Here is a 23,320-nt window from a genome sequence, read left to right on the forward strand (position 1 = left end):
TACACTTGTGGGGACATTTGGCCTTCACAAGTGTAGTAATACAAGTGTACACACACACACACACACACACACACACACACACACACACACACACACACACACACACACACACACAGATGTGCACATTGGTGTGATCACTAATCATTTATGATGACTTGTAACTAAGGGAAGTATAGTGAAAAAAACTAACAGAAAGATGAACCAGGCCCGGACGGCTGGCGTAGCGGTCCGGGCACCTAGGCTGCTAATGCCTGACAGCGTGTCGCGGGTTCGAATCCCGATCCCGACGACCTTTGCTGCGTGTCACTCCCCATTTCCTGTCAGTCTACTGTATACTATCAAATAAAGGCAGAAAACTGCTGTAAATCGTTAATGTAAGTTGTTGCTTTCACTGATAATTAAATTAGATGATCTGTTTGGGCTCATGCGATCGTACAAAAGATAAAACCAAAGGCCAAACAGCGAGATCCCCGTTACTGAACAAAAATTCTTTAGCAACGATTACTATCAATAAAGAGTTATCCAACACTTAACTAACAAATATCACTTATATTATAGATATATTATATATTTTTTCAAACTGTTGCTTGTGTCATGAGTACATCCACACAGAACACGCATATTACACTGCAATAAAGCGGCCAATGTCTTTTTGAAACAAAGTCGATTTTTCACCGCGAATAAAGGCATCGACCTTTATGAATAAGCCATCAACTATATGGGTCGTTTCATGCGAAATATTCGCCGACTCATTTTCGGATTGTTTACTGGTCACGCTCCCGGTGTGTAAAGACCACTTTAACCATTATTTTATACTTTGGCTATTTTTGAATAGCCAAAGAAATCTTAAAATGACACACAGATGCGTTCCCGGTCTTAAAGGGTTAAGCAACACTCAGTCGTAATCATTTGAATCGTGAGACGGCCCACCTTTCCCCACACACACCTGGCCCTCCATCATCACTGCTCCTGCCCCCTTCCTCCACACTCCCCCGGCCGGACCCCTCTGGACGCCTCTCTGTTGCCTCCTGCCGTACCCGCTCCGGACCTCCTCCTGACGCTACCTCCTCATTGATCCTGCGGTTTGGGGACAAAGGATCTTGTCCTCCTCCTGACACCTCTGTGTCCCCCCGAGTCCGGATGGCCGCGGGACACTTGTCCCTGCAGGCGAGCTGTGCCTCCTCCGCTCGCGTCCCTGCGTCTCCCTCCAGCAGCCCCGTCAACCCTGCTTCACCCTCAGGGCTGGGCTCAACCCAATACTTGGATGACGTCATTCGCCGCCACTGACCCACATCGTTGGGGGAGAATCGAGAATTTCCATTGGGGCCTGGCCGTCAGCCAAGGGGAGAGGTGGACCTCTCTCTGTCTCCTGGCCCTACAGTTAACAGAGCAGAGAACACCCGGGTACATATCCAATTCTGTAGATTGAGTCAAGATAGACTTGAAATACATTGAAAGGAGATCACTGGGGTTGGCTTCTTTCATCCTGGTGTACTGCACATGCTTGAATTGAATTCTATAAGTTGTTGATCCATCACAGCAAATAGTTTAGCAGTGATCATTTCATTTTAGTTTTGAAGTTTTAGTTTATAGTTGTATAGTTTTGTCTGTCAATGATATGTATCAGTCCTAAAACAGAGAAGTTTAAGCAGACATGAGAAGACAAAAACATACTGAACATACATACAGAACATAGTCTGAATGAATGTGGCGTTTTGCACTGGCTGTCAAGGGGTGGACTCTAACCTTATTGGCTGCTGCTTCTAGAACTGGAGAGGGTCACTTCCAACTTCCCATGAAGCAAGCACACGGTCAGCAAAAATGCATGAAACCTACATCTAATCCCCCTCCTCCACCCAAATGCAGTCCACCTCGTAGTCCAACAGGAGGTACCAGAGAAATGGCTAACTTACAAGCTGAAGTGGAGAACAGAGAGGTGAAGTCGACTGGCCACTCTTCAGTCAGTGTGGGCACACTAGCAAGACCAGTGTAAACAATCACTGGTTGCCCTGGCAATGGGCCCCTAGGCAACAGTTGCTAATTATATTGAAAACAAGCCATACAATCAACCCAACACATACCGCTCAAGGATAAGTGTCCTGAATTGGCCCTGCACCTACGTTTAACATCATTCAATATTAATTGCCAGTAATCCTTTCGTCTGTGAACCCTAGATGAGTAACATGAGAACAGGCTGTCAATCAAAATGGATTTGTTGGCCTTCCAACGTATTATATCCAGACCTAAAAAGGGTGAAGTCATATTTTCTGAAGGGTTGATGACATGCTTTGGATGCTGTCATCATAATGAAGGAGAAAACTCAAACACACACCTGCCGGCAAGCCGTGGGCATACAATGTGAAATTCAGGACTCACGGATGAAATGGGCCGGCGTAAATGGCCATGGCACGAGCGAAGTCAGTGCGCTATGGGCTTCAACATGATCTTGCTTGTCTTCATTGTAGTGACAATATTCTAGCGCAATGGTTCCCAAACTTGGGGTCGGGACCCCCAAGGGGGTTTCCAAATGATTTTGGGGGGTCCCCAGATGATTATCTTAATGTGCAACACTGTTTTCTCACTCAACAGTAAACAAACCAACATACAGTATAAGTGTATACAGGGTATCTGCACATTTTTATAGTATAGACAATTTGAGGACCTTTAAGACCTTTTCAATACCAAATTGGCCAAATTGTCAAATATTACGTAAGAAAGAGGCAAACATTGTGAAAATAGCCGATCTACAAGCTCACAACGCTTTGCAGTTGAGGCGTTGTGAGCTTGTGGTTCGGCTATTTTCACGATATTTATCTGTGAAACCGAGTCAAACTAAATGTAATGCCTACAATTCTAAGAACTTGTCAGGGTGGGAGGTCCCCAGTTCAAATATGATTATTTTGGGGGTGGCGCGGCCTGAAAGGTTTGGGAACCCTTGTTCTAGTGGACACCAGTATGTTCTGAATGTTGCCTAACATGTCCCTAACATCTTACATCAGCGAATTAAGTCATTTGTTTAAATAAAGTAAGTAACTAGTACTATAAAGTAAGTAACTACTATCAAAGTGCCTTTGAGGAAGTTATTAACCATCAAATCCACTCAGTCAGAAGTACATACTGTATTGCTTTAAGTCATAGGTCTTCAACAGGGGGTCCTCAGAGTGATAAGATAGTTTTTTGTCTTGAACCCTATAGCATTCCTATTCTGGGGGGAACGAAAATAGCAGATCTACAAACTTGTAGATCGGCTATTTTTGGCCAATAAGTTTGGTGTACAGGGGGAAAAAAAGCAGAAGTACAGAGCCAAGTATTGAGTGTTTAAGGGGTTAAATGTCTGAAAATACACATTAACATGAATCCATCATATCCATCAGAAAACATGTGTAAACAAATAAACAAACAAGCTAAGGCTTGTTGGCCTGAAAAATGTTGAAGACCCCTGCTTTAAAGATGGAGTGCCATGATATTTTTCAACCCTAAAACCTGATCATAAGGTATTATTATTATGTAAGGATTTTTTTCAACAAAAAAAAAGTGTACAGTAAGTGTTAAAATGTTGTTTTTATGTAGACACACCCACCAGTGCATTAAGTATACCTGGTTCTCACCTTAGCACCTCCTCCACCACCTTAGCACCACCCACCTGTCCTAGTCCCTCCTCCTCCTCATGCCCACACCTGTTGTGTTATGATAATGAGGGGGAGGGTGTGGGCTTTGTGATGTCACTAAAGCGCTGTTTCTCTATTGGCACATTTGACCCTCAAGGTTTCAGCCTCCAGGAAAAAACTCCAAATAGTCAGAGAAGACATAAAACACCATAAAAACACCACCGGGGGGCTTAATGAAGTTCTATCAACCTCATAGACACATGAAAAACAGAAAAAGTGCAAAAACATGGCACCACCTCTTTAAGTAAACAGCTGAAGGCTGCAATTGTACTGGTCAGTGCTGAAATCAAATGTAAGTTAGCATCACTACGGCTATATAATATGCTACTAAAAGCACAATTCCCACACATTCATACCGTACAAAACTTTTCCTCAATCAGTATCATTTTCATGAAAGGTTTAATACATATCGTACAAATCAAGTGTGGTCCAGGGAGGGACCCCTAGGAGTCCTTGAGGGGGTCCCCAGCTAAATTAATTTGTTAATAACCAATCTGTTGGTAAAAAAAAAAGAATCAGTTTAACCACTTTAAACCTATATACAGTACATCAGCTATTTGACTTTTTTTTTTTTTTTTTTACACAAATCTCGTATGGGGCACAAATTATTTTCTCACAAATGGCACAAATTATTTTATCATGGGGGTCTGTGGCCAAATACAATTTAAGGTTAGGATTAGTTAGAGTTGGTCAAAACACTGCCGGTCTACACTTGATTCATATAGTGACGTGAAAAAGGTCCATACATCTTACATATAATTAGAGTAACCTCTGTCGGTCTGTCTGTCTTGGGTGGTGTCTTGGGAGATCAAACTGCGCATGTGTCGTTGCCAGGTTTCGCGCGCGAAACAAACAGCAAGGTCTATGAAAACAAGGCCAAACGAAACGAACCCTACAAGCAACAAGGTCTATGAAAAGAAGGCCAAACGCAGCGCTAGATCGTGCGCGATCAACAAGCAACCAGCTTCATGAAAAAACACAAAGCCGCGCACTGCGCATTTCTCTAACCAATTCACACCCACTTCACGCTTACAAAACCTGGACATGGCAACGTGGCTCATCGTTCTGTGATTGACAGAAAAAGTTGGCCAATCAGGTGGCGAGTTCGCAGCCTGAAAAAGACGAACGGCAGCCATTGTTGATGTGCGAGTCAGGGTACGAGTGCCTTGACTTCTTATTTTCGCTTACTAAACGCTCTCAAACTTCTTCTTTGACGCACGGAATTCACTTATAACATATCGTTTGGATAGAATTTAGTTGTTTCACTTCATATGTGTGGTCAATTAATCATGACAGAGCCTATTTAAAAAAAAAAAATCAGAGAACCGGCAGGGGCGACCAGTCACACGCATGTATCCCAATAAGTCAACCTATTTTGGGGATGGCGATCTCAAAAGTCCCTTGCGTCATGGCTGTCCCCCCCGCCCCACCCCCACCACACACACACACACACACACACACACACACACACACACACACACACACACACACACGCACACACAAAGGGAGAGAGAGGGAGGGTGGGAGAGAGAGAATAGACGGACAGACAGAGAGACAGAGAGGGAGAGAGAGGGAGGGAGGGACAAAATAAGCGAGCCCTCGCTTATTTTTGCGCGGACGTAATTTGTTTGTCATTGTGGTGAATGTTTGCTGCTGATGTTTGTTGTGTGAAGCTTAATGTCAGAGTGTTTGTGTTGGAGCGCCTCAGTGCGGCTGCTGCGTTCATGTGCAACATCTTGCATGCGTGGTAGCTCCATAAAGAACCTCTCACTCCGCTATACAGCTCCGAGATGAGGTTCTATGTCGTTACCTTCCAGAATCGGGTATACGTCCGCCAAGGCTCCGCTGTTTACCCTTTTGTATACGTCGTATCCCAAAACTAATGGTAGATTCCAAGCCGCACGGATGTTTAAAGTTTGGAACGGAATGGAAAATTTTAGGAACGGAGCGAAACTACCCATTTAAATCGCTTATTTAGTCAGCCTGTGGCCATGTTTCCCATTGTAGCCAAACCGGGAGCAGTACTGGCAGTAGGTCACGGCCTGGAGACCCCAGGGAAATTTCTTCATGAAAAAAAAAAACAGCCGATGGGGTCCGCGATGTTTCACGGGGGTCCGCGTTTTTTTTTGCGGTTCTGGGCGGATTGGGTTCGTTTTTTTCGCGGTTCTGGGCGGATTGGGTCCGTTTTTTATTTTTTTTCGGTGGGTAGGGGCCCTGCGTGGGGCCCGCCCCACGCAGCCTGCGTAGTGTGCGTGTAGGGAGAAGCGGCCCTGTGTGTGTGTGTGTTTGTTTGTGCGCGCTCGCAACGGCTCGCACGCGCGTGTGTGTGTTGGCAACGGCCGACGGGGAACGGCTCCGCCTGTTACATCTTTATATGCGCGGGTGTTTGTGGGTGTTCTGTTCCTCCACGACGGGATGTGCGTGTACACACTACACCATTGGTTCTCAAAGTGGGGTCCGGGGACCCCCAGGGGTCCTTGAGGGAGTTCCAGGGGGTCCCCAGCTAAATGATAGATTAGGCACCAAATGGACCCTTATGGGTCTGTAACTCTGACAGTGTACAAATGGAACCAAATGGACTCTAACGGGTCCATTTGGTTCCATTTGTACACTCTCACAGTTAAATTAACATACATTTTACCATATAAACTGGGGTCCAAGGGATAGAAATGCCATTAAATGGGGGTCCGTAGCCCTAATGCATGTCAAACTGGGGGACCTTGAAATTAAAATGGTTGAGATTCACTGCTACAGCCGTAAACAAATCTTCTCTTATGGGGGTCCCTCGCATATCTTTTCAAATGGGGGTCCGCGGGCTAACAAGTGTCAATTTGGGGGTCCTTGCCATGAAAAAGTTTGAGAACCACTGCACTACACAGTACAAACTCACTTTCGATCCCTGATAAACTGTCTGTTCTCACCGCATAACCCAAACTGCACACTTTGGGTGCTCATATCCCCCTACGGGTATGGTCTAGTTTTTGTAATTACAATATATCTACAAATTAGCTTTCAGATCAGGCTGGAATTCAAAGCAGATAAGTTCCTGAAAAAACTAAAAATGAGTCAGTGTTATTGAACATGTCATGAAATGATTTTACTCAGATGAATTCACATGACTGAATTCCTTGTGAATTGTTATTCTGGCAAACTGCTAAAAGTTATATTGTGAAGTTACTAGATGCAATGCCAAGTATGCAGTTGAGCAACATAGCGTTTGTCTCCTCGTATGGAAAATCCACTAATCACTCCCTGTCTCAGTGATTTGATCACTGAGGGCCCGCCCAGGCCCAACCACAGTTTGCAATTAACCATAATCTCCTCTTCCTCCCAACTGCCTGATAATTGACAGGGAGGGCGTCTTTTCTAACAAGCATCCATGCAACCATACAATTATGGATCATCTCATCATGAGGCATGCATACCCTCTACACCAGTCTTGTTAAAGTCTTAAGAAACGTATTTTCACCGTAAACGCAGAAAGTAAGATACCGCCACGAGCCACACAGCCTGTTCCGTCATTCATAAGACTGTGGCTTTGTGAACGCCTCATTTGGAGTACAAAAATGGCAGCAACGACGAAACAGGTCTTTGGCAAGAACGTTAGTGCAGGCTGAGGCGCCCCATTTATTATTGGAGGTATATTTCTTGTGTAAAAAGTGCTTTGTGTTTGGCTGGTGTCGAGCCAGTGTCAGCCACACCTTGATAAAGAGCCGCCATCTGATAGACACACTGTGCAAAGTGCCGCGTAGGTGGACAAAGAGAACAGGTTTGTTTTACAGCCCCACCGATCCCTCAGCCCGCCATCTGCCAAGAGTGTGCGAGCATGTGTGTGTGTGTGTGTGTGTGTGTGTGTGTGTGTGTATACACCTGCGAGGGCATATGTTTGTACATGAGTATATCTTATTTAATGTCTGAGCGTGTGTGTGTGTGTGTGTGTGTGTACACGTACTGAAGAGAAATGGACATTGTGTCCTCACATGAGAAATGGTTGTTATATAGTTAAAACTTATTTTTAGAGTTAGGTTTACAATTAGGAAAAGTTTAGGATTAGACATTTAGAGGTTTAGGGGGTTGGGGTTACAGTTGTGCCAGATTATTACCTAGTTGCGTGCCTGTGCTGTGCACCAAAAACAACAGATCTACAGGATCTGCTATTGTCAGGAATTAGGGTTGGGGTTAAAAATTGTAAAATATTTTGAAATGGCATTCATAAAATTGCTGTCTGAATTTTTTTTTTGTCCTCACAAGTATAGTAATACAAACCTGTGTGTGTGTGTGTGTGTGTGTGTGTGTGTGTGTGTGTGTGTGTGTGTGTGTGTGTGTGTGTGTGTGTGTGTGTGTGTGTGTGTGTGTGTGTTGGAGGGTGTATACCTACCAATGGGCGGGGCCTTGTCACTGGGCGGTGACACTGCGAGCCGTGTGTCTTTGGAGACAAGCCCATTCCCATGTCATCTCAACCGCCTCTCGCACCAGGAAGTAGTTTTGCAATTACAGGGGTGCTGCCTGCAGCAATGGTGTCCCTGCACAACCCATTATTTGCAAGGATTCTCCTTGTCAAGGTGTTATAGGGGAAGGAATGGAGTTAAGTTACAATGTAAAGAAAGACCCGTTTCAATGGGGTCTCTCTCTTTCTCTCTCCCACTATTCATGATTTCCTTACAGAATTACATCGGCATTGTGGGTGGGGGTGGGGGGTCTGCAGGGAAAGCAGCGTTCCCATGGTCTTGAGCCAATCCATCCCACCGTAGGTGAGACATACAAGATGGTGATATGCTCACGTCGAGTTTCACTAAAACTGGTTTTGACCCACATCCAAAACCGCAAGGACAATGCTACACACCAGTATCCTTTTCTCAGTGAAATTTAAGTAAATGCTGCAAAATGTATTCATTTTGGGGCATATCTGCTTTTTGTCGATACGGAACAGTGAGGACATACTGTACATAAAGTATAATTGTCAAGTTATGGAGACTTGGTTCGAACCCAGGGCACTGTTCTTACACGGGCAGCTGACTAGCTGAGCTACCAGGTTAACATACACAGTCAGTGGCCTTCTCTCTCCCCATCCCAATCATTTGCCTTTCCCTTGTTGTATTTCTGTCTCTTATATTTGACTTCTTGCTTGAAAAAGTGGTAAAGCTGAATTAACGCATTAAAATCGGGAAAGTATTTGTGTCATTTTAGATTTTAGCTATATGTAATATATAGCAACATATGTTTTTTCAGTGAACTCTTAGGATTTAGAACAGTGGTTTAGAACAGTGGTTCTAAAAAATTGCAGATACACAGTACACAGCGATCTGCTAAAACACAATTTGAACACATCTTGAAAGTGTTTGAAATATATATCAAAAAAAATATATATCACAAATCTTCTCTTCTTGGGGTCCCTGGCACCAAACATTTTCAGATGGGGGGTGGGGGGGGGGGTCAGCAGCCATATACACATTTTGGGGGTCCTTGGCATGAAAACGTTTGAGAACTTTTTCGAAGGCATTTGTAGAATTGACCTCAGGTCTTAATGGGTATACGTTGTTATTTAAAGTCTTAATTAAAAATAACAGCAGAATCCTCAGTGTTGACCCTCATGGGAGTATCTTTGCATGATTTTACAGTGTATTAGCTTTGATACTGGTCCTATTGTCTCATTCTAGCTGTTGTCACTGTTAATGTCATTCAAATCTACAAGTTCACAACACCTCGGATTGTGACGCTTTGTGAGCTTGTAGATGTGACCTATTTTCACCACGTGACACCGTCTTTTGACCACGTATAAAAAAATATATATTTCATCACAATCTGCATTTTACTCCAATTATTGAGGCATGGCTCATTCCCACTGAGTTTAAGCTTCTGTCTCCTTTTCCTTTCGGCTGTTCCCTTCAGGGGGCGCCACAGCGAATCATCTGCCTCCATCTCACCCTGTCCTGTGCCTCCTCTTCTCTCACACCAACTAACTTCATGTCCTCTTTCACTACATCCATAAATCTCCTCTTTGGTCTCCTCTAAGCCTCCTAGCTGCCTGGCAGTTCCAACCTCAGCAGCCTTCTATCGATATACTCACTACCCCTCCTCTGTACATGTCCAAACCATTAAGCTTCTGTGGTCACCCCAAATGTAGAGAAACACTTGTTGTCCCTCTTTGACTTTTTTTCTATTTATTATTTGTTTTTGTTTTTTTTGTCGCATTCCTAAGTCAATAATTTGATTATCAAAGAGTATCCATTGACTCTCCTACCAGAGCTGGTCATCAAATTATTGGCTTGGAATGCGACAAAAACACAAACGTCTTCATGAATTCAAGGCTTCATCGGGTGAGTAATTGATAGAAACCCGTTGCTGCCATTACCTGCATCATTGTATAAAGCTGTATAAGTAAACACGCATATCAGGATCTGGTTTTGCAAAGCTTGAAAACACAATGGGTGTGCTGTGGACTATGGCATGAATGATACAAAATATTCAGGGATCAGCACTTTTAAAGCATCACTCTTTGTGTGTACGGTTCCCTAGGCAACCAATGAGTTTTGGCCGTCGATTCTAAACACTGACACACCTGGTTGCAAAGCTGCTAACCCAGTCAGCAGCTTATCAGTATGAAGACACAAACAGGCTTATTCAGACATAACTGCCACGATTGTAGAACAGCATGCTTTGTCTTGACAGCCTGGCCTCATCCATCAGCATTGGCAAATCTTAATTGCAGTCAATGGAAGATCAAACAAATGCTGAAAATGTTGTCCTGCCTCCATCTAACTGGCTTACTGGATCACATTCGAGTTCAAATGTTTCTCTCATGGAAGCCATAATGATTATTCTGACTGAATCCAGGTGATTTAGAAGAGTATTTCAGTGGCTACTACCACACAGTACTACATCTATACGACATAGTTTATGGCCAAATAACCTTTTACAATTACAATTTCACCTTCAGTACGCTCTTTTCAAAGCCTCTGGCTTCACCACTTAAAGGAGTTCCCTCCTCGGGTGAGTGCGTGACAGCGCGTTGGGCCTACGTCACCACACCCGTAGCTACAGTATGTCACACCAGTTTAGCCCTTGGCTCTGCTGTTCCACCTCACCTCAGTGGCAAACTCGATTGAACTTAAGCCCTCCTCCTCCGTAGTCGAGCGTAGGATAGGAATCTGGTCCGACTAGGAGCATGCACAGACCAGTGCTGGAATCCTTCACTATAGCTCTCCATGTCTGGAATGTAACTGCAGTGGTTGTGATGATGTCACACTCGTTCAAGATGGCTGCTCGCCGACGTCCATTCTCTGTTCAGCCTCCTCGCAGGATGACAAAGCAAGATTTCTTCTCTTCATCCAATTGACTGGCATACTGAATGTCATTCTAGGTTAGATGTAGGGCTGTTATCGATCATTTTCGGAGGAATTATTCTATCAAATACTTTTTCCATTAATCGAATAAGGGAGAAGAGTGTTTTCTTTGATAGTTAGTTTTTTTTAATTTATATATCAAAGAATAGATGTGGAAAACTACGAATAGATTTATCATAATCAACTAAATTGATTAGTATGAACTTGAGCCCTGTTTTATACTTCGTTATCGTAAATAGCAAACATAGCAGATCTACAAGCTCACAACGCATCGCAACCTACAACCAACGCAACCTACAAGCTCACGTTGTGAGCTTGTAGGTTGGCATTTTTTTCTATTTTGGATTTTTTTTATATCAGATTGAATCCCCTGTTGTAGCCCTTGTCCTAGTGCCCTTGCCCTTGGCTAGTCATTTGGTTGGATTTATGCATTTATTAACAGACTTATTCAATTGTGTACGATATGATCACTTGTCTTATTAACAACACATTCCAAGGTTTATGATATTGTTAAAACAAAAAGGACTACACTACTACAACTACATTTTACTCTACCAACAAATGGCTTGTTCCCTATTGAAAGTTATAGCCTACTAACCACAATCTAAACTATTAGCTTGCCAAAAGTCATGCTATTATTAATTTTTAGGTGTAGCTGAAGGGCACCTTATTTCCTTTGCCGAATGGCTGCCAACGACAAACATGGCAAACTAAGGACAGACAAGTCAAAATGTCAGCGTATCCCTTAAAAGTTACAGGCTTTATGTCCGTTGTCTCTCTCTAGTGTCCAATAGAGATGCGGTGCACCGTTTGTCCTAGCTGACACCAGGGGCTACATTTATCAATGGAATAGTTTGATTTATTGAATGAATACTTTTTTAACAGTTTGCAAAGAAGGTACAGTGGTACAGATTTATACAAAAGGATGCTTAAAGGATATTTTAAAAAAAAAGTACGGAGACTATCTCTAACCACTGCAGATGTGATAGTTATATTGTAGTCACATACTCTACCATACAGATTCGATAAAATAACATGTTATTCATTCAAATAAGTCCCGGATTGTAGCTTTAAGCAAAGTGAAAATTTCGACCTTGTTGTCTGTGCCCATTTGTTGGTGCTGAGTGTAATGTGAATGCATGTAGGGCCCCTCTCTGTTGGGGACTGTAACCACTTTAACATTGGTGTCCCTATTCTCTGCATGTTATTTTCAAAATAATGTAAAAAGTAGCAAGAATAGCCGATCTACAAGCTCACAATGCTACAATGGAAGATAGGCAGTTTTTTTTGCTATTATTGCAGTAGCACGTAAGTGGTTAATGGGGCCTCGAGGTAAATGGCCAAATGGTTTTTGTGTTTGTGTTCGTCCTGATAAAATCAGGGCTGCATTTAACCAGTCAACTGAACCCCCAAGCTAACAGCCCTAATCAAACACCAATAGGCTTACAGTTTATGTGAGAGAGGGGGGAGGGGGGTGATTTAAAAAAAAGGCTGGTGTACAGCAAATCAAACCAGTTGTAGCATATAAATTGCACTGTAAAGTTGTAATAACCTGGGTCCCAGACAGTGGCAGACTACAGCCTTGTGCTTGTGGGCTTATCAAGCAGGCCACGTCTGCCTTTTCTAGGACACAATGAGGGCTTAGCTGATGGGGGGACCTCATGGGTAAATTGAGGCATTTAAAAAGGAGCTCTGTTCACCTGTAACCCGATCCACACCTGACTGGGGGCTTGGCATTCCGGTCTGGGCAGGCAAGAGTTCTCCAGAACACAACGACCAGAGAAATGGAGGCCCAGTGGATAAGAAAAAGCCCTAAATACATTTTTAACCACTTGAACTCTAGCATCACTATTTTGGGGGTAACATTCGGCGAAAGTAGCAGATCAACAAGCTCAAACAGCAACAGCAAACAGCAGCTTGTAGATCGGATAAGACATTTGGTATGGAGTGGGTAAAAAGAGCAGATCAAATACAGGGTCCCCCCATGTCAACTAAGTGTCAGTTTACTAATTATAGAGGGTTTAAGTAGTTAAAACACTGATAAATCTCCCCCTTTAAAAAGAGTAAAAATGTAATTATTATATGAATCAGAAAAAGGAAATGATGAAAAAAATACCATTTTCATTTTCAATGTAAGCATTTTTATTCAGGATTTCTGTACATAACATGATATGGTATTGCATTAAATGCAGTTACTTTGCTATGGTTTTAGGGGTTCATTCATAATCATTGTGATTATATGCATTCAGAAACATTAGGCTACTGTACCTGAGGAAATGTTCTTGGATGGGACTAGACTGTAAAAATCCTGGGTTAGGGTTAATTTAACTATGACAGATCAAAATTGATCTTTAAGGGTCCATAACATGGAAATAAAGGAAGCACTTATTTCATTCAAAACAAAACAACATATTTTGCATATTATACAAATACTTTTTTTAATGATATATGAATGTTTTCTGTGCATAGCATTCAACATATCACACATTTAACCTTCAAATGTACAGCCTTTATTGAAACTCAAATAGTCGACAGGTGCAGTGATGTTCAAAATGCATTATGGGGAATAGCCGCTGAACAAAGGGAACTCTGACACAAACCACATAGAAGAAACCCCAAGAATTCAATAATTCTTCCAGTGCAAGGCTCATAGTTCCATATACATACATTATTGCCATCATTCGTGTATTCCACCCCATATGTCGCTACATAATCACTTGTGCGTCGACTGTACAGCTTTTGTCAATAAATACACTGCACTGTCTGCCAAAGGTGACGGAGGGCACTTACACGTTAAAGAGTGACAGAGAGAAATGAGAGAGAGCGGAAGGTAATGCCATTTAATGGACGGCATTACCAGACAGTATTAGAGACAAATAATTACATCTAACCATGTCTGGTAAGACGCCTATCAACGGGCTGGAAGGATCACCTCTGAGCTTTTACAGTACCTGTACACGACTGAGGAAGGAGAAACCAGAAGAGACAGTGAGACATGCAAGCAGCAAAAAGGACAAAACAAGCACACTTACACAGTAATATCCTTTACTCTGCGAGTGCACAAATGTAACCAAATGGACATTTGGATCAATTTGTACACTGTCAGAGTTACAATTGGATAAATTAACACTGAGGAATTTACTGTGTACTGTGTACTTTGTAGTGTTCACAAAGCCCACACAGTGTAGTTCAGTACTGTATATTGACAGTGATTTGCCATGCATGGACAGGAACAACAAACCCATGGAGAGAGCTGACATTTTGGCTGTAAGTAAGTACAGGCCAAGGTAGACGACAAAGGAAGCTTAGCAAAACTCTTTTTATGACGTTTTCTTTTTAAACGAAACCTAGCCTTCCTGGTTTCATAATTACTCTCTGAAATTAATGTTTGGCTTTTTGACGCCAGGAGAAAGAAAAGGGCGGTGACTAAACAAGAAAGGAAGGACAAAAAAAAAGCTAAGCTATATATTGCATGTGTCTATGACTCGGATAATGGAGCTGGGTGGGCAAATATAGGTGTGGCTTAATATTTGCAGGGTAATTCTCCCTCCTTAAACAAACATTAGGCCTCTGCCAGCTCTGTGTTTATTATTTGCCTTCGTCTGTGGTGACTGTTTGAAGGTTCCACTCATTTAATTGGGATTTATTTTCCTGCTGGCAAGGGATAAAACCCTCATTTGCCTCGAGGGATCTGCTTATTTCACCTAAAATACGTTATCAGCATCCTCTGAAATTCATAAAGGAAAATATGTGTGGGGGTGGTCTGGTGGTTCAAAAGTCTTTTGTTGCGGTACTAAACCTTCAATTAATATCTTTACTTCCCACGTGAATGAATCATTCTTGACTCTTGAAATATGCTGTCATTCTGTAGCACACAGGCCGTGGGTAGCGGGGAGAGGGAGGAGACGACAGTGTCGTTGAGGTCTATTTTTGTCGTTAAGTGCTCAGGTGAGCTCATGTGTCAGTTTCAGGATGTGCCACGCAGGTAAGGCGAGTTGGACCAATCGTGGCCGCACAGCACAAAGGCCCACACTGTACGGGGGGAGGGAACAAGGAAATGACTCCCGGCACGACCGGTGGAACCATCAACCGACTGATACTCTCGGACAGGGAGGGGTCGCCATAAAAAAGAAAAAAAAAGAAAATGAATACAGGACAGGGAAGTACAGAGAGGAAGAACAATGGCTGAGCTTTAGGGCCCAAATGTCTACTCTTTCTCATTTCCCAGAGGAAAGAATTTGTCTCTCACAAACTCAAAAGGATGTTGAAATGAATGGCTATCAGAATGATCTGATTTATGATAGGAATTATAAAACAGTTTTAACCACATGAAACCTAGTCTCCCTATTCTGGGCATGTCATCATAGGCGACAATAGACAAACAGTCTGCAAACATTCTGAGAAAATAGTAGATCTACAAGCTCAGAGTGTGTAGATAGGCTATTTTCACTATTTGATGTACAACAAAGTTTAAGTGGTTAAATATACGGATGTGGTTTTAGGTATACAGTTGGTACTTGTGCTGAATCACCATGCAAATATGTTCCTGTTCTAGTTACAGCTGTAGTACCAGAGCGTACATGGTGCACTAACTTCAGCTAAAATAATGACAGTGGCTGAGGCCACAGGTAAGTTTACCTAACAATGACATCATCAGAGGACTCTTGTAGATAAAAAAACATTCATACAAATCGAACAACTGAAGTCACAACTATCAAAAGTCAAAATGGTAACATAATAGGCTGTGATTTAGAGTGACTCATTTAGCATGGTTTGTTTCAGAGTTGGGTTAGGCTGCAGTCCATGGGTCACCCAGAAAACATCGTTACCAGACAGTGTTAGAACACAGACGTACAATCCAGCACTGTAAGGTAAGATGGGTCCTGAGAGCCAATTCTGTTGGAACCCTCCCCTTTTTTTTTAGCAAAGCTGTAGCCAAACTTAATAATAATAATAATAGTCTGAAGCAGTCTACTAATCTTGCTAACGTGACGGGTTTCATTGCAGTACAGCGGACAGCTATCATCATCATTACCAGGCAGTATTAGAGAAAGTGTTGCTATCCAATGCTGCCTCGTAAGATGGAGATAATCATCCATAGTAGGTTTCTCCTGACAAACACCTCTGGTAAAGGAGATGAGATTTCTGCTACTGTATGGAAGATGTGTGAACATAAAGTGAATCCTTTGGTATGCCGTAGACTTCAAGACTTCTAAAACTAAAACTTAAAAAAAAGAAAAGGTAGAAGAAAGATGGGGAAGTTTCAAACCTGAAGTCATCAACCATGAGTAATATTAAGTAATAAATACAGTACATGGGCTGTAATTAATATGAAATGTTTGACTCAGGTAAAACCAGATAGGCCCAACTAATATTTCCTTAGAAATTGATTAATTATCCAACCAAAATGAATGAACATTATGGTGAAAATATAAGTAACAAACTGTACTGCTATACTGTGGAGAACAGGGGAAGTCACTAGCTGCATGCCTGGAGTTAGCATTTTATAACATGAGCAGTCATTAGCTGCGTCCCTCGCTCTCTCTTATGTATTATTGCGGATCCTTTGTTCTGGTTGAGGATTTTTACCTTAAACTAGCTGTCACAGAAGATTGGGCCACAGCCGTTGTTAATGATTGCCCAAACCTGTTCCGACTGGTCTGAATCTATGGCACGGCAAGGCTGCGACAGCTGCTTCTCGCACAATAGATGGCGGTTACTTATTTCAAACATTTCCTCGCACACATCCATCCTGTAATACCACAAAGTCTCAAGCAACCCTGCAACCCCTGGAGTTATTTGCACCAATTTTCCCTGGAGATGGTGGTCATGTTTTTGTAACGTTGCAACATGGTGCACTAGCTGTCTCTAATAAATGCATGCTGTCAAATGCATTTCAACAGATCGTTTTATGAAATGTAAGCAACTTGGAGGTGATTTTTTTCTTTCCTCATTAGCCCGATTTATACTTTGAGGTACGACGGAGTATAAATCACCCCTCAGCCCTCTCAGAGTCTCCCGTCTTTGTTGTTTGCATTGTGATGAAAGCCTGAAGGAATGCTGTTCAGGCTGACCTGTGTCTACGCTGTGTAGGCAGAAGGTCATGCAGTCAGCCCTCGTTTACTGAATAACGTGTGCCATTCACAGGTACACTGTGTGAAAATAGCACACTCCCTGTTTGTGTTTCTGTCCTGTATAATGCTATTTTTACACCTTATCTTTTGTCTATGTAGCCAAAACTTTAAGCTACACGGTTGCAGTGAGGCCCGCGTGAACACATTACAAATGTTTAGTCACATGAGAGGTGAAGTATAGCATATTAGCCAATAATATACAGATAATGTGTGTAAACAAAGGGAAGTTCCCCATTTCTTTCAGCAAATTATTCTACAGTTCGGGGTTGATTGAAATTTTGAATTTTTTTTGTTTCTTTATGTCCCACTTTACTTTGCTATTACTTTTGCCATTTTGTCTAGTCATATCCATATCGCACAAAGAGACACATTTTCGTTCAAGACAGAAAACAGAATCATTGGGTGATTAGTTCTTGTGTAAAAAGAAAAAGTGGGAAAAAAGAACAGGTTTCCAGTCATCCTGCAAAGCAAGGCGAAATAGAAGAGCTTGAGTGTGGGAGAGGGGGAGGAGGGAGAGAGAGAGCAAGAGAGAGAGAGAGAGAGAGAACAGAGCATAAGGGAGGGAAAAGTTCAAGGAAAGGAAGGCAAGAAGAGGGAAAACGTAGAATACACCTGTAACCTTACCGTCATGAAAGGTACCCCAAGGAAAGATTGTAACAAAACCAAAGTGAGAGAGTGAGTATGGAGGGGTGGGGGGTTGGTGGCTGAAAAAGAAAGATGAGGAAAAAGAACAAAAACGGAAGAAAAAAAAAAGAACTTGAATTTCCAGCCAGTTGTCTGAGAACGCGGCGTCTTCTTCCCGGTCAGTCAGGCCCCATGAAATGAGAAAGCCAAGCAGACCTGCTCTCCCAGACTCTATTTAGTTAATCATCAGCATTATAAACCAGTGCTGCAGGCCCTCTGAGGAAGAAAAGAGGGAGAGAGAGAGAGAGAGAAAGAGAGGAAGAAAAAAAAAGATTAGCCCAGAGTAGGCAGAAAGAAGCAGTGTCCACAAAAGTAATAGTATCTGGTCAAGGTAGAGTTTAGTTTGTTCTGCGTTACCTATCGCCCCCCCCGCCCCGATAGACCCCTACAGTACCTCCAACAAACTTCCTTTGAATTTGTTCTAACCTGCCATTTCCTTCCAAATATTTCCTCTTCTGCAAACTTTGTTCCTTGTGCGGGGTTATTCCATTGTTGAAGCTGGTGTTCTTTTCGGTGGGAGTAGAAGCGCTTATGGCTGCCCACGCTTGTGGCTGTTGTAAGTGAGGCGTGCTCAGGTAACCCTGCCCTCTGTGTGCTGGAATGTGACTCCACTGTGAAATGAACAACCTGATAGGTAAACCAGCCTGGCCCTTAATCAATAGTTGGCGTCTTTGTGAGAAAACAATGGTTGGGAAACCCAAAACCTTATTTAAGTCCGGACCTTATCTCAACGGCACCTGATTGGGCCTTCCTACTACCGGGGTGTCGCCTAGTTACCATGATGTGTAGCTTCTTCCCTGTTTTTTTTTTACTACTCCTCTCATGTTAAATGTCAAGGATTTTAATTTGTAACCCCATCTGAAAATATTTTGCACCAGGGACACCAGGGTACAAGATTTGTGTTGTTAGAATGTTTCAAAAATATTCTAAATCTTTCACATAAAAAATTTAAATAAATTACATTTTGAATATCAGATCTACAAACCCTTGTGATCTTGTAGATCGCCTATTTTCAAATAGTCTATGTATGTTGTAAGGTTAAAGTAGTTTAACAGATTTTGATGGTATATTAACTAATTTAGCTGTGTGGGACCCCCTCAATGACCCCTGGGGTTCCCCGAACCCCACTTTGAGAACCACAGGTCTAAAAGCTACAGCTGCTTGATTCAGTTTTGCTCTCTCTCTTTGGCAAATATGTAAATATTTCATTTTCAGAGCCGTTGTATCATCAACTCCTCCCTTGCAGTCAGTTTCCCTTTCTGTTTTGAATATTTAAATGAATGGGTGAAATTTGCAAGACATTTGATAATCAAAAAGGGTTGTACCCTTCCTTTTCTAATTCCCTAATGCTTTTCTAATGCTCAGTGAAGAATTCCCAAGAGGAGTTCCTATCCTGTTAATTATGTTTAATTAAATATAACTGCTGCCATGAAGTTGCAACTATTAGTTATTATTAAGTTATTACTTTGGATGTCAGTTATTAGACAGTACATCACCTAATTATCATTGCTCAGTTCTTTGGGAAAAAATACATCATACACCATCAGCATAGTTTTAACTGTTTAAACTGACCATGACACATGGCCTATGTAAAGCTGTCATTAAGTCAATCCACTAAGTCAAATGCTGCTTTAACTTGACCTCTCACCCTGTGTGGTGATAAGAGCAACAGTTCCTTTTTATTACAAGGCAGTCGCTCTTCTGCTTCAAATGGCTAGCTGGGAACAAACATTATAAAAGCAACCATTCAGAAGCAGGTCCACCATTTTGTTTGATGTCCCTATCATCGCATTTCATCTCGCTTTTGGCTGAAATTCTACTCTGTTTCCACCCTGTTGTCACACACTGGCATAGCTATTAGAACTCATGTGACTTGAAAGAATTGAACAAATGTCTCCCTTTCCACCAATCACAACCTTCCACCTCGCTCTGCGTTCACTGCTGTACAGTACAGTATGTGGTCGACATTTTCCCTCCATTTTCCCCATGCCTTTTCAAACCTCATAACGCAGAGCTACTAAAGAACACCTTAAATCAACCAAGAAAAAGTTAATTTGAGGTTTCTCTGAATTTCTCTGCTCAGAGGAAGTCGACTAAATTCTCTCTCTAGCAAACTGCTACAGAAACCGCGGAGGCAAATAAAATGGATGAGCAGACATTTTATGTTCGGCACGCTGTACCAGCTTTCCTTTTCTCAGATCAAAGGCAAAAAAACTGGGATTATTCTCTCAAATCTCTAGCTACACAAGCCAAAAGACAAGCGAGAACATGTCCACCGTTGGTATTTTAGCCTCCTCTTCAACAGACAAATATCTTAACAAAAGACCACAAAGGCTTGTCAGTCAACAGGTGTTAGAGAAAGGTTGTCGACGCAGTTTCTCATATGAATTATCGCTCGCTGTGGCAAGAATCCTAATCCATAACTAAACATCCAATTTCACAATACTCCTATTCCTATAAGAAACAGCAAATAATAACCTGTTATCAGTTCCTCAATTTGTAAAAGTCGTTCGTACCATAATTGCTCAAATGTCCTATTGTAAAGAACATTTCAGTCTTCCAATAGCAGGGATCTGCCACCGTTTTCATATCCTTTGACAAGTCTGGCAGCTTGCCTTTACCTGCCCCAACTGGTCTATCCAGTTTAGGAATGAGCGTTGGCTTCTATTGTTTCCTCTCCTTTCTCTGTTTAAATGGAGCTGGAATTTGATACAGATTAAGCTTTTGCTTCCCATCGAAACTAACTCGACCCTCCTATATCAGCGTACAAACGCCGAAGGCTTCACACAATGACCTAATTGGTTTGCCACACATTTCCTGATCAGTGCGTACTGTATGTCAATGTAAAACAAAATGTCCATAAAGCTCTAACTATGTCAACGACAAACGGCAAGTGTTACAACAAAAGTACGTCTAAAATGATGCAAAAGCAGTCAATGAAAGTATCACGTTTGTGAGTTTTTACCCTGTCTGTCCCCAGGTGTGGTCATTGAGCCAGAAACCCAAGACAAGAGACATCATTGTGCGCTGGCGCTGACGCCTTGCTGGCTTAGTCTTCCTCTTTCCTCCTTCTCGCTGAAGGACGGTCAACTTTTGTAGGCTTCGGGAGGAGAAAAAAGAAAAAGCTGTCCTTTTTCGGGTAGATGCAGTGTCAGGTCAGCTCGCTGGGAGGTCAGATCCATCTATGGGACGGAGAGGACCGGCCCGTCGCGGAACAAAACCAAACCGGTATTGAAGCGAGTGCACTCTCTCCCGGCGCCTCTTTAAAGTAGTTGTTTTTTTTCCTCTTCTTCTTCTGCTTCTTCTTTCCGGGTGCTCTCGTCGCCGATGTTCGTTGGTTAAGCTCCTCAAGAAGAGAGACAGAACTTGTAAAGGGCTTGGTTTACATGTAGCCCTCCCCCCTCCCCCCGCAGGTGTAATTTTCAGGTCGCAGCCAATCTCCTTAGCCTCTGGCACCCACAGGTGTGTCCACCGCGACACGCTTAGCCAATCGCAGTCGAGACGAAACACCCCTCCACCCGCCCAGCCCCCCCCCCCCGACTCCCACCTCACTGGTTCGCCTGCCCCCACCTTCCCTTCCTCTCATCCGCCCCAGGTATCTTGTTGTGTGTGTGTGTGTGTGTGTGTGTGTGTGTGTGTGTGTGTGTTTGTGTGTTTGTGTGTGTGTGTGTGTGTGTGTGTGTGTGTGTTTGTGTTTTTTCTTTTATGATGTCAGCTCCAGCTTCTGTGGGAACGGCCTCCTATGTTCCTATCACAACACTCACAGCAGTTGACGGCAAGCGCCCTCATCCTCGGCCACCATCCTCTCTGAGGGACGGGGACGAGAAAAGGTGCTCGCTGAGAAAAGTTAAGTATCAAGAAACTGGCAAACTATGGCGAGAAACCCCTCACCTCCTCCCCCACCCCCTGAAGACGTGTACACACGATTTATGACATACATGAACCCTGGCCTACTTCTTGGCGTATGACACGACCGTAACCTGAAGTACCTGCCCTTTGCCCTCTTCCTGTTCTCCAGGCCCACTCTTTCTTTCTCACTCTCTCTCTTTGTTTCTCCCTCTCTTTGTGTTCATACGCCCATTTGAGGCCAACTATAACCCCACTGCGTTTATTAGAGAGAATGACAGGTGAACAAAGTGCAGGTGAGCAAAGCAGACACACACAGGCGGTTTGAGGCCCGGCTGGCCGGGGCCATGGGCGGGAGAGAGCTCAGACTAGGGTGACCATATTTTCAAAAACACTTTCAAGGACCCTTAATCAAATCCAATTTAAAAAATGGCTAAAATAGCCAAGCTATGAGCTCACAACACGCTTGTAGTCAGATCTGCTACAATTTCTTTTTTTTCACCTGGTGTTTTCATAAGGATGCGGGGCAGAACGGAACATGATAGGCTAAACATCTATGTAAGCACAAAACAAGTGTTATTATTTTAACTGTGGTGAAATCCAGGACTATTTGGTAGCAAATGTTTTACAGATATTTGTCGGATCTCGGGATACCCAGCTTGAAACCCGGGACTATCCCGGCCAAACCGGGATGTCTGGTCACTCTTGCTCAGACCAAAGCAGGAGCAGTGGGATCTGTCAATCAACGGGGGGCTGGTACGTATAGGCTTGAGGCTCACCGCCCCAGAGGCATGAGGGGCTAATCCGAGGCCCCGTCCAGGGCGAGGCTAGCTGCTGGGCAAGGCAAGCCACTCTCAGTCTTGAGGTGTAATTGTCTGGATTAGTCTCTCAACAATGAGCACAAAGCCAGAGCCGGATCCTGTTTCAGGGGCGTGGCGCAGGTTGCTGTGGCGCTGCGTTGGCAGGAGGAAAGAGGTGATTGCTAGAATCCGTGAGTCAAAAACCTGTGAGATTTCATCACAGACGATGAGAAAAGCGTCAATATTGTTCATTCATCGATAAATGTTAAATTTGGATTAAATTAACAAATGTAACAGCACCAGGAAATTAGCTCATATGATAGACCAAAACATGTGTCAAAAACCTCAATGACTATGGTCATTTAGTTCATTTGGTACGAGACCACCAGAATACGCTATTTTAAGCATGAGCATTTAGTCTCAACATCACCCATTAGGTTCTGTCCCTGAATGAAGCTAGGCCTCTTCAGAGGAAATGGATGGTCACTTGCCCCAGTCTGAAAGGTTTGCTTTGTTTAGGATATTCATTTGCATACCAAATGAGGTTTAGAGTGAAGCGCGGGGGCCTGACCTGCACTCATTTGGATACTGATGGCTATCTGGCAGGCCTGTCACGCAAGGCAGGACGCAAGAACTGCCATCAGCAGCCAAACAGGAGACACACACCCCTCAACAACAAACCCGCACACATGCACGCACGTAATAGCAAATGCACACAAACGCGTACAATCACAAGTGGCCCCCAAGCGCAACGGCCCTCCTAGAATTGCTTTTGTGATTTTATTATTATGATAAAAGTGGTGTGACATTCTGACAGATTATTTCTTACTACATCCTATCATACA

General features: G+C 43.0%; 1 protein-coding gene across 3 annotated transcripts in view; it reads right to left on the reverse strand.

Annotated features, from left to right (window-relative positions):
* ttll10 (tubulin tyrosine ligase-like family, member 10) overlaps nt 1-21,167 on the reverse strand; it is a 34,512-nt gene extending 13,345 nt beyond the window's left edge. For all 3 annotated transcript variants that reach the window (XM_080444174.1, XM_080444173.1, XM_080444175.1), the window contains exons 1-2: nt 20,795-21,167; nt 947-1,375 (exon numbers count right to left, since the gene is read on the reverse strand). In XM_080444174.1, coding sequence (XP_080300300.1) covers nt 947-1,274 — 328 coding nt within the window. In that variant the 5' untranslated portion in view covers nt 1,275-1,375; nt 20,795-21,167. The remainder of the gene's footprint in view (nt 1-946; nt 1,376-20,794) is intronic.
* Between the last annotated feature and the right edge of the window lie 2,153 nt (nt 21,168-23,320).

This window comes from Gymnoscopelus braueri (assembly GCF_963280865.1).
Source record: "Gymnoscopelus braueri genome assembly, chromosome: 12".
NCBI lineage: Eukaryota > Metazoa > Chordata > Actinopteri > Myctophiformes > Myctophidae > Gymnoscopelus > Gymnoscopelus braueri.